Consider the following 15,198-nt stretch of genomic DNA (forward strand, 5'->3'; position numbering starts at 1 on the left):
GGAGTCGGAGTCCCAAAATATCCTGCGGGCCACAAGTCCCCTATCCCTGAACTATCTGGAAGGCATCACATTCGCTACTGCTGAGTGACGCTCAGAGCCAATCCCTGCTAATGAAGCTCTCACAAAGTTTGGTCGTTCACCTGTACAGTCATACCTCGGGTTGAATGCACTTCAGGTTGAGCGCATTCGAGTTGCGCTCCATGGCAACCTGGAAGTAACGGAGCGTGTTACTTCCGGGTTTCGCCGCTTGTGCATGCGCAGACGCTCAAAATGACATCACGGGCATACGCAGAAGCGGCAAAAAATGACACGTGCATGCGCAGACGTGCCGCCGCTAGTTACGTTTGCTTCTGGATGCGAACGGGGCTCCGGAACGGATCCCGTTCGTATCCAGAGGTACCACTGTAGTGGTTAACTGCTGAAATAATAATAATAATAATTCCTTCAGGTATACTGGGCCAGGGCCATTTAGGGCTTTAAAGGTCAGCACCAGCAGTTTGAATTGTGCTCGGAAACGTACTGGGAGTCAATGTAGGTCTTTCAGGACTGGTGTTATATGGTCTTGGCGGTACCAAGAGGTACTAGGGCTTATAGAGAATACCAATTTCTGGAAACCGCAGGAGGGGAGAGCAGTCCAAATTCTATTTGTGGGTTTTCCACAGGCACAGGTCGGCCACTGTGAGAACACGATGCTGGACTAGATATATAATTAATAAAATAATAATAATAATTTATTATTTATACCCTGCCCATCTGGCTGGGTTTCCCCAGCCACTCTGGGCAGCTTCTAACAGAATATTAAAATACAATAGTCTATTAAACATTCAAAGCTTCCCTAAACAGGGCTTCCTTCAGATGTCTTCTAAAAGTCTGGTAGTTGTTTTTCTCTATGACATCTGGTGGGAGGGCATTCTACAGGGCGGGTGCCACTACTGAGAAGGCCCTGTGCCTGGTTCTCTATAACTTGGAACACGCCCCTCAAAATATATACCAGGGGACTTAGTATGGTCAGAATCAAGTACAGTGGTACCTCGGGTTAAGTACTTAATTCGTTCTGGAGGTACATTCTTAACCTGAAACTGTTCTTAACCTGAAGCACCACTTTAGCTAATGGGGCCTCCTGCTGCTGCCACGCTGCCGGAGCACGATTTCTGTTCTCTTCCTGAAGCAAAGTTCTTAACCTGAAGCACTATTTCTGGGTTAGCGGAGTCCGTAACCTGAAGCCTATGTAACCCAAGGTACCACTGTACGGTATATACTTCCAGAGTTAACGCTTAATACATTACTTCTGGTAAATGAGCCACCATAGCTGCTAGTATTATTATTATTATTATTATAAATTGCAAACTATAAAAATGTAGTCCTAATCATTCAATCATCTCGCTTTCCTCGCACCCAGCACATCTTCTCATCCTCTCAATTTTCACATCAACACAACTTGCAGACATTCAACAACCAATAATCATGGGTTGAAAAGCATTTCTTCCAATTTGTTAGAGTTCTTATCTACCCTTCGCCATAAGGTCCCAGGGTGGGTTACACCAATTAAAACAAAATCTTAAAAACAGCAACAGTCAAGAGGATAGGGTGGCTTCTAAAAGTCTTTATATATCAGGTGTCAAAGGTCAGGGCAAAGAGGTGCGTCTTCGGAATACGACAAAGGTTACAGACTGAAGGATGTGTACCTTCGACGGGGCTTGTGGGATACTTGCCCCAAAGCTTAGCTGGCGATGAAGAAATTGCCCCCAAAGTTCAGCTGCAGCAGTTGGGACTCTGCGATGGGCCATGTCAAGTCAGACTGAGCGCTGCCCTTTCAAAGGTCTTTCAGTCCGAGCAAAGCACCCTTGGAGTTTCCTCTAACAAAAGGTCCTGCTGATCTGGTGATCTTCTCTTCTCAAGGCTGACTCTACAATATCGATTATGTGGCAAAACTGATGTCTCGTCTATGTCCAGTCAAACAGGAAATGGCAGCTTTTAGGTCATGCCTTCCCTTGGACCAGAACTCATCAACGGGAGCTGTCGGAAGGGAAGGGAACATGTTAATTTCCTTTTGAAACATTGGAAGGTCATTCTGAACAAAGATCAGTTCCCACCCCCACTCAAGGCATGTGCCCATATACAGTGGTACCTCAGGTTAAGTACTTAATTCGTTCCGGAGGTCCGTTCTTAACCTGAAACTGTTCTTGACCTGAAGCACCACTTTAGCTAATGGGGCCTCCTGCTGCTGCCGCGCCGCCGGAGCACGATTTCTGTTCTCATCCTGAAGCAAAGTTCTTAACCTGAAGCACTATTTCTGGGTTAGCGGAGTCTGTAACCTGAAGCGTATGTAACCTGAGGTACCACTGTATGCCCAAATAATAGCTTGATCTGGTCTTTTCAAGATCTCGATAGGAAACAAGGCATTGGTAAGAGACAATAGGATGATTGCAACTAAGTTGTCCCATTGTCGTAAGAACTTGTGCATGGCGCTTCCTTTCTTCTCCCCACACACCCCTGTTCCCCCACATCTGGAGGGCTGAGAGAAAACCAAGAATGGATTAGGGAGCACAGTGTGTGTGAGCGGAATAGAGGGGAAGGAAGTTCTGTCACGCAAGAAGTCCTTAAGAACTTTGAGACTGCTGGATCAGGTCAACAATCCATCTAGGTCCAGCGCCGAGGGCCTTCTGGCGGTTCCCTCACTGCGAGAAAGACTCTCCTCCCTGGAAGAGAGGGGAGTGGTTGTGGGCGGGAGACCGAGCTCCGCCCCTGGTAGGGGGCATTAGCCCCCTCCCCTCCTACCTGGCTGGCGCCCACGCCCACCGGAGGTGGCCAACCAGGTGCCTCCAGGGGGCGTGTGTAGCAGCTTAATGCTGTGGTGCTAGCTCCGCCTCCTCCTCATTCGTCGTCGTCCCTCAGCGAGTCGCCTTTTCTTGCCCATTAACCTTATATCACGTGTCCTTGTGTATTTATTTCACATAGCGGGGTCGGGCCCTCGATCCACAAGCCAAGTTACAGGGAACCAGGCAGAGGGCCTTCTTGGTAGTGGCACCTGCCCTGTGGAATGCCCTCCCAGCAGATGTGAAGGAAATAAACAACTACCTGACATTTAGAAGACATCTGAAGGCAGCCCTGTTCAAGGAAGTTTTTAATGTGTGACATTTTAATGTATTTTTAATCTTCGTTGGAAGATGATGATGATAAAAAAATTCCTTCCAGTAGCACCTTAAAGACCAACTAAGTTAGTTCTTGGTATGAGCTTTCGTGTGCATGCACACATCTTCAGTGTGTATCTGAAGAAGTGTGCATGCACACGAAAGCTCATACCAAGAACTAACTTAGTTGGTCTTTAAGGTGCTACTGGAAGGAATTTTTTTACTTTGACTATGGCAGGCCAACACGGCTACCTATCTGTAACTGGGATGATGATGATGATGATGATGATGATGATGATATTGTGTCCCGGGCTTTTAAGACTCGTCTACTCATGTACTATCGGACACCAAAGGGCTGCATTGTTTGCCAGATGTGAAATATATTGACATTATTTTCAGCTCTCCTCCCCCACTATGAAAGGCATACAGCCTCTGGCTGTGAAGGTTGAACATATTAGCCATCATGCCTAGTGCTGGGCACAGTGGCGGAGGAAGCCAATCGGGCACCTGGGGCGGCACGCCCGGGAGAGATGCGTGGCTTGGGTGCACTGCAGGCCCCGCAGTGAGTGCCGTCTGGCATTTTGTCACCCCCCTCAGTGGTGACACCCGGGGCAGCCCACACACCCCTTCTTCCACCCCGGCTGGGCATTGCAGTGGGGTGAGGAGACCCCAAATCAGGTGTGGAGAACCTTTGACCCTCCAGGAGTTACTGAACTACAACTCCCATCATCCCTGACCATTGGGCATGCTTGCTGGGGCTGATGGGGCTTGTAGTCCAGCAATGCCGGGCAGACCAAAAGTTCCCCACATTTGCCCTAGATGAAGGAGTTTCATGTGTCCCCTGGAACACACAAACAGAGGCATGTTTCCCTCTCCTTTTCCCCCCTTCTGACTTCATTCCTGCAATGGCAGATTCCCTTGAGGCGAGAGCGTTATCTGACCTTCTCTCCTGCCTCAGTGAACCTGGCAGAGCAAAGAGTTGTCCCCACCATCGAGGGCACAGCAGCCTCAAGGGGACATGAATGAGGCCTCAGCGCTGAGCCGCTCCGTTAAATGGCACCGGCATCATGTGGCCTCATCTTCCAGTCAAGAAATGAGCCATGCGACAGAGCGAGCTGTCACAGGTGCTTGGAAACAAAATGGTGAACCCAAGCTAAGGTGAGTTCTACAGACCCTTCCATTCCATCAACAGGCAGACATTTGTTTTCAGAAAGCATCACACAACTTCAATGTTACAGAAAGAGCCCGTGGCATCTGGAAGACCACCAGATGTTTTGCGCCAGGCGTTTTCACAGGCAGTACTGCATGTCAGTGATCCGGAGTCTGTCTGGAGAGGCACAGCTTCCTCATCTGTTTTCTACAGTGGTACCTTGGTTCTCAAACTTAATCCGTTTCGGAAGTCTGTTCCAAAACCAAAGCGTTCCAAAACCAAAGCACGCTTTCCCATAGAAAGCAATGCAAAACAGATTAATCTGTTCCGGACTTTTAAAAACAACCCTTAATACAGCAATTTAACGTGGATTTTACTATCTAACGAGACCATTGATCCGTAAAGGGAAAGCAATAAACAATGTCCTGCAGTCACACAATCAATCAGCAGCTGAACTGGGTTCCACACAGTCACAAAAACAAAACAAAAAGAGCTGCAAAAACAAAAACGCAAAAAAGATAGCAAACACAGACAGACCTCAGCATAACACTCAAAACGGAAGTATGGCACTCAAATCTGAAGCGTAACACTCAAAACGGCTTCTGAAGAAAGTTCGCAAACTGGAACACTTACTTCCAGGTTTGCAGTGTTTGGGTTCCAAGGTGTTTGAGAACCAAGGTACCACTGTATAGTGATACCTCGGGTTAAGAACTTAATTCGTTCCGGAGGTCCGTTTTTAACTTGAAACTGTTCTTAACCTGAAGCACCACTTTAGCTAATGGGGCCTCCTGCTGCCGCCGTGCCGCCGGAGCCCGATTTCTGTTCTTATCCTGAAGCAAAGTTCTTAACCTGAGGTAATATTTCTGGGTTAGCAGAGTCTGTAACCTGAAGCGGATGTAACCTGAAGCGTATGTAACCCAAGGTACCACTGTATTTTAATCCAGTGCTACATTACCTTCAGCACAATCTTCTGGGGGCCACACGCGAGGGATGATCAGGGCCAGAAGCAAAAGTGGGAGGGGCAATGAATGTAAATTTTACCTTTGTACAGCAGAGTCGTTTCTCCCCAGACCCCTCTCAATCCTTCCTGATCACATTTACGGCAACCAGACAGACCTTCATGGATGGAACCCGGTTCTCAAAGCGTCCCAAGGAAAATGTAATCAGGCGCACTGCTGCCCCTTAAAAATGAATAAAGTTGCCTCCATGCATCTGGCAAGGCCCCTGTTAAGTTGTGGGTCAACATATCAGACGACAAAGCGATTCTTCAAAGAGCTCTTGTTTATTCACAGGCCCAGAACAGAATTGGGCTGAAGGGTTCAGCCAACCTGCTTATATAGAGCTCAACTACAAAATAACAGTAACAACTTTCTGTAACTATCCAATCACTGAATGCCACTTTCAATTCCTTATTTGCATATGGGGACCTGAGTGAAAACTATCTACAGTATCCCCCTGCTGGCCCAGGGTGAGAACTTCAGTACATAACAGCCCCTGAGCTTTTGGCAAAACTCTCTACAGGCATAAAATTCAACAGGTAAAGCCTGCCCCCCTGCAGCAAAGACAAAAGCTTCTCCTGTTGAATTTCAACCTGCCACAAAGCCATTCAAAGTACCGAAAGAAATCTAGCAGCATAATCCACCCCAGTTGGTTAGGAGGCAGATAACTGAAACAGCAGGGTCCTTTCCAAAAGCTAGTTTCAGTAGTAAATATACACATATTTTCATTAAGGAGCCCCTGCAAGTACATGTTTTCCCTTTGTGATAAGGGCATCGATCCTATCAGAGGACAATAGCAGGGAATAAATATACTGCATCTCCTTTACCCCTGCCCCAATGCCTTCAATGGTTATGTGAGATGACAGGCAGAAAGGCAACAGATATAGCTTTTCAACTTGCCTGTTGAATTCCCGCCTGCAGATATTCACAGCATAGCACTAAGAAGGGGATTGCCGGCTTATGCACTTGAAACGTGGCTTGCTGCTGTTTGAGTAAGGCTAAAACAATGCTCTGATGATTCTGGGTTTGCAGACAACTTGGCACAACTCGGTTCTCCAGGGTGATCTAAGACAAATTTGCAGGCTCTGGGAACTGCCCGGATCTCGCATTAAATTATAATCTCTCTCGTTAGTGCCACAGAAGGCACTCGGAGGATAACAAACCAATGCAGAGAGGAGGAAGGGAAAAGATTCGTGGACAGAGGATAATAATAACTGGCAACGGTTGCTTATTAAAACACCCAACGCATTGCAGGTGTTTCTGGTCAGGTGATTTTTCACAGCTGGGGCGGCCGTGACTTTAGTTGAGGCCCCTCTCCCGGAGTTCACTGCCAGAAAAAAAGCAAAAGAGAATAGATCCTGCCACCTTTTGGCTGAGAGAAACTTAAAAGTGTTTTCTTTCTCTCCTGAACTTTGTTTTATTTGTTTTACTTAATTTAAAGGAGAAAGTTTGACAAGGGGTGGGGAAGTCTCCCTCCTGTGCTATTTTAGGTATGAAGTTAAAGAGAACCAAAGCTCTCTCCCATACGTAATCTTTCCTGTTGTGAACTGAAAGGTTTGTGTTATAATTTCTTTTTCTGGTCTGGATTATGGTATAAGGAAGTTACATTGGTTGGGCCACCAAACTTATTTGAGATTTAATATTATTCCTCTTAAAGTATCTTAACGTTGTTGCAAGCATGTTCTCTGAATTAACCCCCCCTTTTTTAAAAATATATATTCTGACTGCCCTAATTTAGCCAGGAGAGACTGTGATTTTTTTTTTTGGTCTGATAAATCACCCTCTCTAGTTTGCTTTGTCTTTGGAAGATTCCTCGTTAAAATATTTATTACTGTGTGTTAGTTGAGAAAGCTGTTCTTATCTCTTGAAGTTACTTATTGAGAATAAATGTAAGACTAGGATGGGAGAGATTTTAGGTTCAGCCATGAAGCATTAAAAGAGGGGGTGAAGCGCTGCTTTCACTACGTTGAGTTCTTGCAGGGAAAGCAGGGTGTAAATAATTTCTTAAAGGAGAAAGAGGCACAGTAGGTTTTGCTACAAATACTTTGGATGCCTTGATTTTTAAGTAAATGGTATTTTTGACTATTGGTTTCCAGTGTAAATGAAAGGCCTTTCTGAAACGATTTTCCTTATATAAAAATGGTATGTTTTAAAACAAATTAATAATATATTATTGTAACGTATATTCCATCTCTGGCAGTAAAATCGCTGTCTAGTGCAGGGTCTCCCAAACTTGGATCTTCACCTGTTTTTTTGGACTACAATTCCCATCATCCCTGACCACTGCTAGCTAGGGATGATGGGAGCCGTAGTCCAAAAAACAGCTAGAGACCCAAATTTGGGAAACCCTGGTCTAGTAGGATGAAGACTGCTTCTTTCTGATGTATGTAGGAAATGTAAATGTAAGGAGACTGAGAGGAACACTGGCTTTGGTCAGAACAAACTCCTTGTCCATTTGTCCCCATACTGGCAACTCTGACTGGCAGTGGCTCTCCAAGGTAGGAAGCAATTAATGGATGAAATAAATAACAATAAATTAAACCAGTATTCTCCCGCTTGGACTACTGCAACGCGCTCTACATGGGGCTACCTTTGAAGGTGACCCGGAAACTGCAATTAATCCAGAATGCGGCAGCTAGACTGGTGACTGGGAGTGGCCGCCGGGACCACATAACACCGGTTCTGAGAGATCTGCATTGGCTCCCAGTACGTTTCCGAGCACAATTCAAAGTGCTGGTGTTGACCTTTAAAGCCCTAAACGGCCTCGTCCCAGTATACCTGAAGGAGCGTCTCCACCCCCATCGTTCTGCCCGGACACTGAGGTCCAGTGCCGAGGGCCTTCTGGCAGTTCCCTCACTGTGAGAAGCCAAGTTACAGGGAACCAGGCAGAGGGCCTTCTCGGTAGTGGCGCCCGCCTTGTGGAACACCCTCCCATCAGATGTCAAAGCAATAAACAACTATTTTACTTTTAAAAGACAACTGAAGGCAGCCCTCTTTAGGGAAGTTTTTAATGTCTGATGCTGTACTGTTTTTAATATTCAGTTGGAAGCTGCCCAGAGTGGCTGGGGAAACCCAGCCAGATGGGCGGGGTATAAATAAATTATTATTATTATTATTATTATTATTATTATTATTATTATTATATAATCAATGATATTGATTCCTCTTTCGATGCTGTTTGTACCTAGAAAAAGCTTCCAGGTGTAAGTTCTGTAGTTTCCTGCAGAAATCCTGTAACTTTTTATACTGCAAACGTTCTGGGGTGGGAGGGAATTATCCTGTTTTTGGTTGTGCCATACAGTTATACCTCGGGTTGAAGTCGCTTCAGGTTAAGCCTTTTCAGGTTGTGCTCCACGACGACCCAGAAGTAACGGAGCATGTTACTTTTGGGTTTTGCCGCTCGTGCATGCGCAGACGCTCAAAATGATGTCACGCGCATGCGTGGAAGCGGCGAATTGCGACCCATGCACACGGGTTGCATTCGCTTCAGGATGCGAACGGGGCTCCGGAACGGATCCCATCCGCATCCAGAAGTACCACTGTAGTGCGAGAGTGCTGCTCCAGACAGCAATAATGTGATAACGTTGGAGAAGAATCACAGAACAATTAGCAAAATGGCGTGTGTACAGCTTGTTATAAACCCACAGCCAACGAACTCATATTGTGTGAATGACATGTTGCAGAATGTATACACACTCCCCCCCCAAAAAAAAATGTTTGAAGGGGCCCTCTTTTTTTGAAAGAATTTATGTGGGTCTGCAGTGGTAGCTCAGGTTAAGAACTTAATTCGTTCTGGAGGTCCATTCTTAACCTGAAACTGTTCTTAACCTGAGGTACCACTTTAGCTAATGGGGCCTCCTGCTGCCACCACCCCGTTCTCATCCTGAAGCAAAGTTCTTAACCTGAGGTACTATTTCTGGGTTAGGGGAGTCTGTAACCTGATGCGTCTGTAACCTGAAGCATCTGTAACCCAAGGTACCACTCTACTTGACTCCAATACCGAGCAATAAATTGCATTGAAAGATGAAACCAATTGTTTTGCAGTTCCCTTTTGTTAAAGAAACGGCTGAAAAGAAGGGGAGAAATGTCCTCCGGAAGCAGCCGCGACAAGCGCCACCATCACCCGGTCGACAGCCTTTGCCGGAAGCTCCAGAACATCAACATGAAAGACCAGGCCTCCAATCCTGCCCTGCAGATCCCAAAATTCCAGTCCAAGAACTTTGACAGCCCACAGGGCAATGCGAAGAAGAACTTGGAGGAGATCTTGAAGAAAAGGACCCTGAAAGCGAGTGACAGCAGTGCGCAGGGCTGTGACAACCTGCTGAGCCCCTTCAGTGATAATGTCTTCTCCCCAAGTCGGCAGGCGGCGTCAGCGAGTCACCGGCGCCTCTCGGACATCCGCTCAGAGTCTGTTTCAGGTAGTAGAAACAGAGAGAGAGCCAACAAGTCATGGCTCTTTCTAAGCCAAGGAGGAAGTTCCCCATGCTTTTCCAAACACAGGGAATCTTCCGCCAGTCAGCTGCCTGGTTCCCCCAGTGCAGAGCAGAAGGCTGCACCTTCTCAGGAATGTGGCTACATCACCTCAAGCCCGAATTTGTCTAACCGGGAATTTAACTCTCCTGTCAGCAAGAGACTCTCTTTGGGTAAGGAAAGGGCAAAAGGTGTGGTTCTTTCTAAATAAGTTGAGGGATGCTTGCTACTGTCAAAGACTTTGGCATAAAATGCAAACTTGCAGAAAGAATGGCAAAAATGTAAATGCTTCTGAATCTTAGTTGCTAGGGGTCGTGAGTTAGGTGCGCAGCCTGGGAGCCATTTTGGACTCGCAGCTGTCCATGGGGGCTTAGGTTAATTCTGTGTCCAGGGCAGCTGTTTACCAGCTCCAACTGGTAAGCCGGCTGAGTCCCTATCTGCCTGTGCGTTGTCTCACAAGAAGAGATGCGGGTGGCACTGTGGTCTAAACCACTGAGCCTCTTGGACTTGGTGATCAGAAGATTGGCGGTTCAAATCCCCACGATGGGGTGAGCTCTGTCCCAGCTCCTGCCAACCTAGCAGTTCGAAAGCATGCCAGTGCAAGTAGATAAATAGGTACCACTGCAGCAGGAAGGTAAACGGTGTTTCCATGCGCTCTGGTTTCCGTCATGGTGGTCCGTTGCGCCAGAAGCGGTTTAGTCATGCTGGCCACATGACCCAGAAAACTGTCTGTGGACAAATGCTGGCTCCCTCAACCTGAAAGTGAGATGAGCACCGCATCTCATAGTTGCCTTTCACTGGGCTTAACTGCCCAGGGGTCCTTTAGCTGTTTTGCCAGAGTGGTACATGTTCTGGTTACTGCAGTGCGCTCTACATGAGGCTACCTTAGAAGGTGACTCAGAAACTACAACTAATCCAGAATGTGGCAGCTAAACTAATGACTGAGAGTGGCCACTGGGACCATAGAATACTGATCCTAAAAGAACTACATTGGTTCCAATACGTTTCCAGGCATAATTCAAAGTGTTGGTGCTAGCCTTTAAAGCCCTAAAAGGCCTCAGCCCTGCATAATCAGTTCTGGCATCTCTCAGGTGTGTGCCATTGCCATTATAAGAGAACAAGGGAGGTGTGGTGAGTTCTGGCACCTCCTTTTCTAGAAAAATAGCACTGAGGTCCAGCTCCAAGGGCCTTCTGGCAGTTCCCTCATTGAGAGAAGTGAGCTTACAGGGGACCAAGCAGAGGGTAGTGGCACCCGCCCTGTGGAACGCCCTCCCATCAGATGTCAAGGAAATAAACAACTATCTGAATTTTAGAAGACATCTGAAGGCAGCCCTATATAGGAAAGTTTTGTAATGTTTGGTGTTTTATTGTGTTTTTAATATTCTGTTGGGAGCCACCCCGGGTGGCTGGCACAGTTAGTCAGATGGGTGACATATAAATAATAAAATTATTGTTTATTGATCCAGCAGAGTTCATCTTATGGTCTTATGTAAGAGAGTAGCTAGTATTTAAACATCTAGTGCTTTTTAAAAGTATCCCCAAGAGCTGAACTTAAGAAAAAGCAACATTGCCTTCAAATGCAATCCAACGAATCTAAAACTCTTGTTGGATTTTTGACGCAGCTTTTATTTCGGGTCTAGAACAAACCGTGTACAGAACTTGTAGCCCTGCTGCAGGCTCCCTGGTAATCAAGACTCCTAATTCTGCATGGAAAACAAATCTCCTGTCGGTGCCCTTTCCCTTTGTAGGATGGAGACTGCCAGCAGAGAACAAAGATGACGAAAGCGCTGAAGTAAGCCTGATCTGTGAGGAAGACCTTTTGACTACTATGTTCTCTGCTTGCGACATAGAAAGGAGAGGTAAAGCAACGCCAGCACCCAAAACCTTCTCTTGCAACTGTTGGAAGCTTACAGGTGTATTTGTTTATTTGTTAATTTGCTCCATAAAATAGTGTTGGGCATGCCCAATTTCTCTGAGCCTTAAGTGCTCTAGGGGTTCAGTGTGCTTGGAATGTGGTCACTGGGGACCTGTGTGACATTTTTTTTGGATAACGTTGTTATATACAAATCCATATTAGGGCAGTGCCATTTTTTCATGGGGCTAGCCAGGAATTTCAGCCCCCACTGGTAACTGACTATGTCTCCTGGGGAGGCCCACTTCTCCCCGGTAGATGTCGACCTAGATCAAGGTATGTTGACCTGGAAATATTTCTGCTTATGAAACAAGACCTGCGGACCCCTGGTGCTTTGACTCTGGGCTCATCCGTGTTGCAGGTATTAATATTGCACAGTTTGAAGAGACTGGAAGTAAAAGAACTGACTCCTTTTGGAAACGAAGCATTGCCTAGGCTCTTAAAAACATTATTCGAACATTTGCTGACAGAACTTTCAAAACAAAATTAAAACATCAAATGTACACCCAAAACATCCATGCAATGTCTTGTGCTGTCTGGCACAAGCTCGGTAAAATATGAAATAATTCTAACAGATCTAGAACCGGTGGTCTGTCTCTTCCCACAGCATCCATTTTAGCTTGGAACTGTTTTCTCTCTCTATCAGGGAGTCTTTTACATGTCCTTACTTCACAGTGCCTTGAGACAAAAGACACAAAGGCAACTCCCTTCAGAATGGAGGTTTGCAACTCAGTGCCTTCATCACATGATCTAAGGTTACAACAGTAGGGGAGCAGAAAGGTAATCATTAACCCATTTAGGAGCTTAGAGTCCCTTAGAAAAACTACTGTGGAAAAACTCCAATGTTAGCAATACGCATCTAGCCATTTTCTATTTTAAATCTTCATTAATGCACATACTCAGTGGCGTAGCGTGGGTTCTCAGCACCCGGGGCAAGGCAAGTAATTTGCGCCCCTAACCCGTGGATTTTAGCACTCGAGTCTCTTCTGCGCACCCCCCAGATGTTGCGCCAGGTGCGGCAGGCCCCCCCTGCACCCCCCACGCTACGCCACTGTTCCCAGCACAAGTCTTCAGGACAGCCATCAGAAGGCTGGCGCGGGGAGAAGGTCTCTCCGCCCCACCGCCAGGCTTCGGAGGAGCCTTCCGGAGGCTGGCGGTGGGGCGGAGAGACCTCCTCCCGCCGCCAGGCTTCGGAGCAGCCTTCCGCTTAATTCCCAGCAAGCAATTAGCAGGCTCGCTCCACCTCCTCCTCCTCCCGGCTTTGCTGCTGCTGCTGCGCGGCTCTTTTCCTCCACCGACGGCGCGCTGCGCCTTGGAGAGGTTCCCGCTTCCTCGAGGGGGGGCGGCCAAACGCACCCCCCCAAATGTTGCGCCTGGTGCGGCCGGCACCCCTGGCACCCCCCACGCTACGCCACTGCACATACTTTGTTCATTTCTGTGTGAATTAAATCAATTATACTTAACAGCCCACACTTCTGCTTGTCCCGTACCTAGAAAGCATGAGTCTCAGAACATTCCCACTTGCTTTTTACCCCTAATCGGAATGAACAGCAATCCATGGGAAACCCGGTTGCCATTTGTTCTGAGTCAGCGGTAAAGAGCGAGTTTTTCCAGGGGGGGGGAGCAGCTGAGAAAAGGGAGGTGTGGCCAAGCTCTCAGTGTTCATTGTTACTGTTGCCTTTAGGCAAAGTGGCTGTTTCCAAATTAGTTGACTTTGTGAGATACACAACTAGCCGGAGTTCTGAGGACAGCAGTTTGGAGGAGCTGTGCAACATGCTTGATCCTGATCAAAGGGACATCTCCATGGACTTGGAAACGTATCATGCCATCATGAAGGAATGGATTGACGACTGCAGGAGAAGCTGGTAACTGACGGGTCTTGCAAGGCTTCTTGGGTTGCATGCATTTAATGCACATGCCTTTGCCCAAAGTACCCATGGTCTACGACTCAGAGCTACAATTCCCAGAACCATTAATAATATACAGGACTCTTTGGGGGAAGTAAATGCACTTTTTCATTACAGTGGTACCCCGCAAGACGAACGCCTCGCAAGACGGAAAACCCGCTAGACGAAAGGGTTTTCCGTTTTGGAGGCGCTTCGCAAAACGAATTTCCCTATGGGCTTGCTTCACAAGACAACAGCCCATAGGGAAATCTCAGGGACAGCGGGGAAGCACAGCGCATCTTCCCCACTGTCCTCGGACCTCCTCCGAAGCCTGGCGGCAGGGCGGGGACACCTCCCGCTGCCGCCGGGCTTCGGAACGGAGCTCCAAAGCTGGACGGTGGGGCGGGAACACCTCCCGCCGCCGCTGGGCTTCGGAACGGTGCTCCGAAGCCGGGCGGTGGGGTGGGAACGCCTCCCGCCGCCGCTGGGCTTCGGAACGGTGCTCCGAAGCCGGGCGGGGGGGAGGGAACGCCTCCCGCCGCCGCTGGGCTTCAGAACGGTGCTCCGAAGCCGGGCGGGGGGGAGGGAACGCCTCCCGCCGCCGCCGGGCTTCGGAACGGTGCTCTGAAGCCGGGCGGGGGGGAGGGAACACTGTCCTCCGCTGTCCCGGGGTTTTTTAAAATGCTGGGGGTGGGAAGAAAAGCCCTTGTCCCCCCCCAGACTTCAGAAGAGGTCCGGGGACAGACTGTCCCCGGACCTGGTCTGAAGGCGGTTTCCCTAGGAACGCATTAATTGATTTTCAATGCATTCCTATGGGAAACTGTGCATCGCAAGACGAAAAACTCGTAAGACGAAGAGACTTGCGGAACGAATTAATTTCGTCTTGCGAGGCACCACTGTATTTGGTTCAATATTTGGTTTGATATGGGTAGGTGTTTTTCAAAATGAGAGCAAAAGCATCAAGCGATACTGAAGTGGTCCTAACTGTGACCCAAAATCGCTGTTCAAACAGGGTGCTGGAGAAGGCACTTTCATTATTAAAATTGGGTATGATTCCTGTTGTTATGTGGCTGCATTACATTATACTTTCTGGATGTCCCATGATCATATTATGAAGGAGTTTTCTTCTGTGTTATAAATCAAGCACTGCTATAAGTTGGTGCCTCCCCTCCCCCATGTATTTCTTATCAATAACAAAAAAATTAGTGGGGCACCAGTAAATTTTCACTCTGAAAGTGTAGCTCAGAGGAAAAAGCTTGAGAACCACTGTGCTAAATTTTGCTAGGCTTGCTTCATGGGCCTGACCCCTCAAAGATTCTCCCCTTTATGTGATATGTGTGTGAGAGAGAGCACAATTATGAGAACAGAAAATGTACGAGTAGGGGAAGGAAGCTGTTTGCTAGCTGAAGTGTTCAGTACAGTGGTACCTTGGTTTTCAAACGCCTTGGTACTCAAACAACTTGGAACCCAAACACTGCAAACCCGGAAGTAAGTGTTCCGGTTTGCAAACCTTTTTGGAAGCTGAACGTGCTCTGTTTTGAGTGCCACACTTCCATTTTGAGTGTTACGCTGGGGCCTGCCTATTTTTGCTATTTATTTTGCGTTTTTGTTGTTGCAGCTCATTTTGTTTTCTTTTTGTGACTGTGTGGAA

The 15,198-nt window shown here is 47.4% G+C and overlaps 2 protein-coding genes across 3 annotated transcripts in view; both read left to right on the plus strand.

The window, feature by feature from the left end:
- The window catches only part of GYS2 (glycogen synthase 2), a 184,238-nt gene that overhangs the window by 70,228 nt on the left and 98,812 nt on the right, over positions 1 to 15,198 (plus strand). The gene's annotated exons all lie outside the window — the stretch shown is intronic.
- Positions 9,364 to 15,198, plus strand: part of IRAG2 (inositol 1,4,5-triphosphate receptor associated 2) — a gene marked incomplete at its 5' end in the record, with an annotated part of 62,030 nt that continues 56,195 nt past the window's right edge. Inside the window, 4 exons of the mRNA XM_082241242.1 lie at positions 9,364 to 9,697; positions 9,821 to 9,922; positions 11,498 to 11,608; positions 13,346 to 13,526. Coding sequence (XP_082097368.1) covers positions 9,364 to 9,697; positions 9,821 to 9,922; positions 11,498 to 11,608; positions 13,346 to 13,526 — 728 coding nt within the window. The remainder of the gene's footprint in view (positions 9,698 to 9,820; positions 9,923 to 11,497; positions 11,609 to 13,345; positions 13,527 to 15,198) is intronic.

The sequence above is a fragment of the Podarcis vaucheri genome (assembly GCF_965113315.1).
Source record: "Podarcis vaucheri genome assembly, chromosome: 10".
Lineage (NCBI taxonomy): Eukaryota > Metazoa > Chordata > Lepidosauria > Squamata > Lacertidae > Podarcis > Podarcis vaucheri.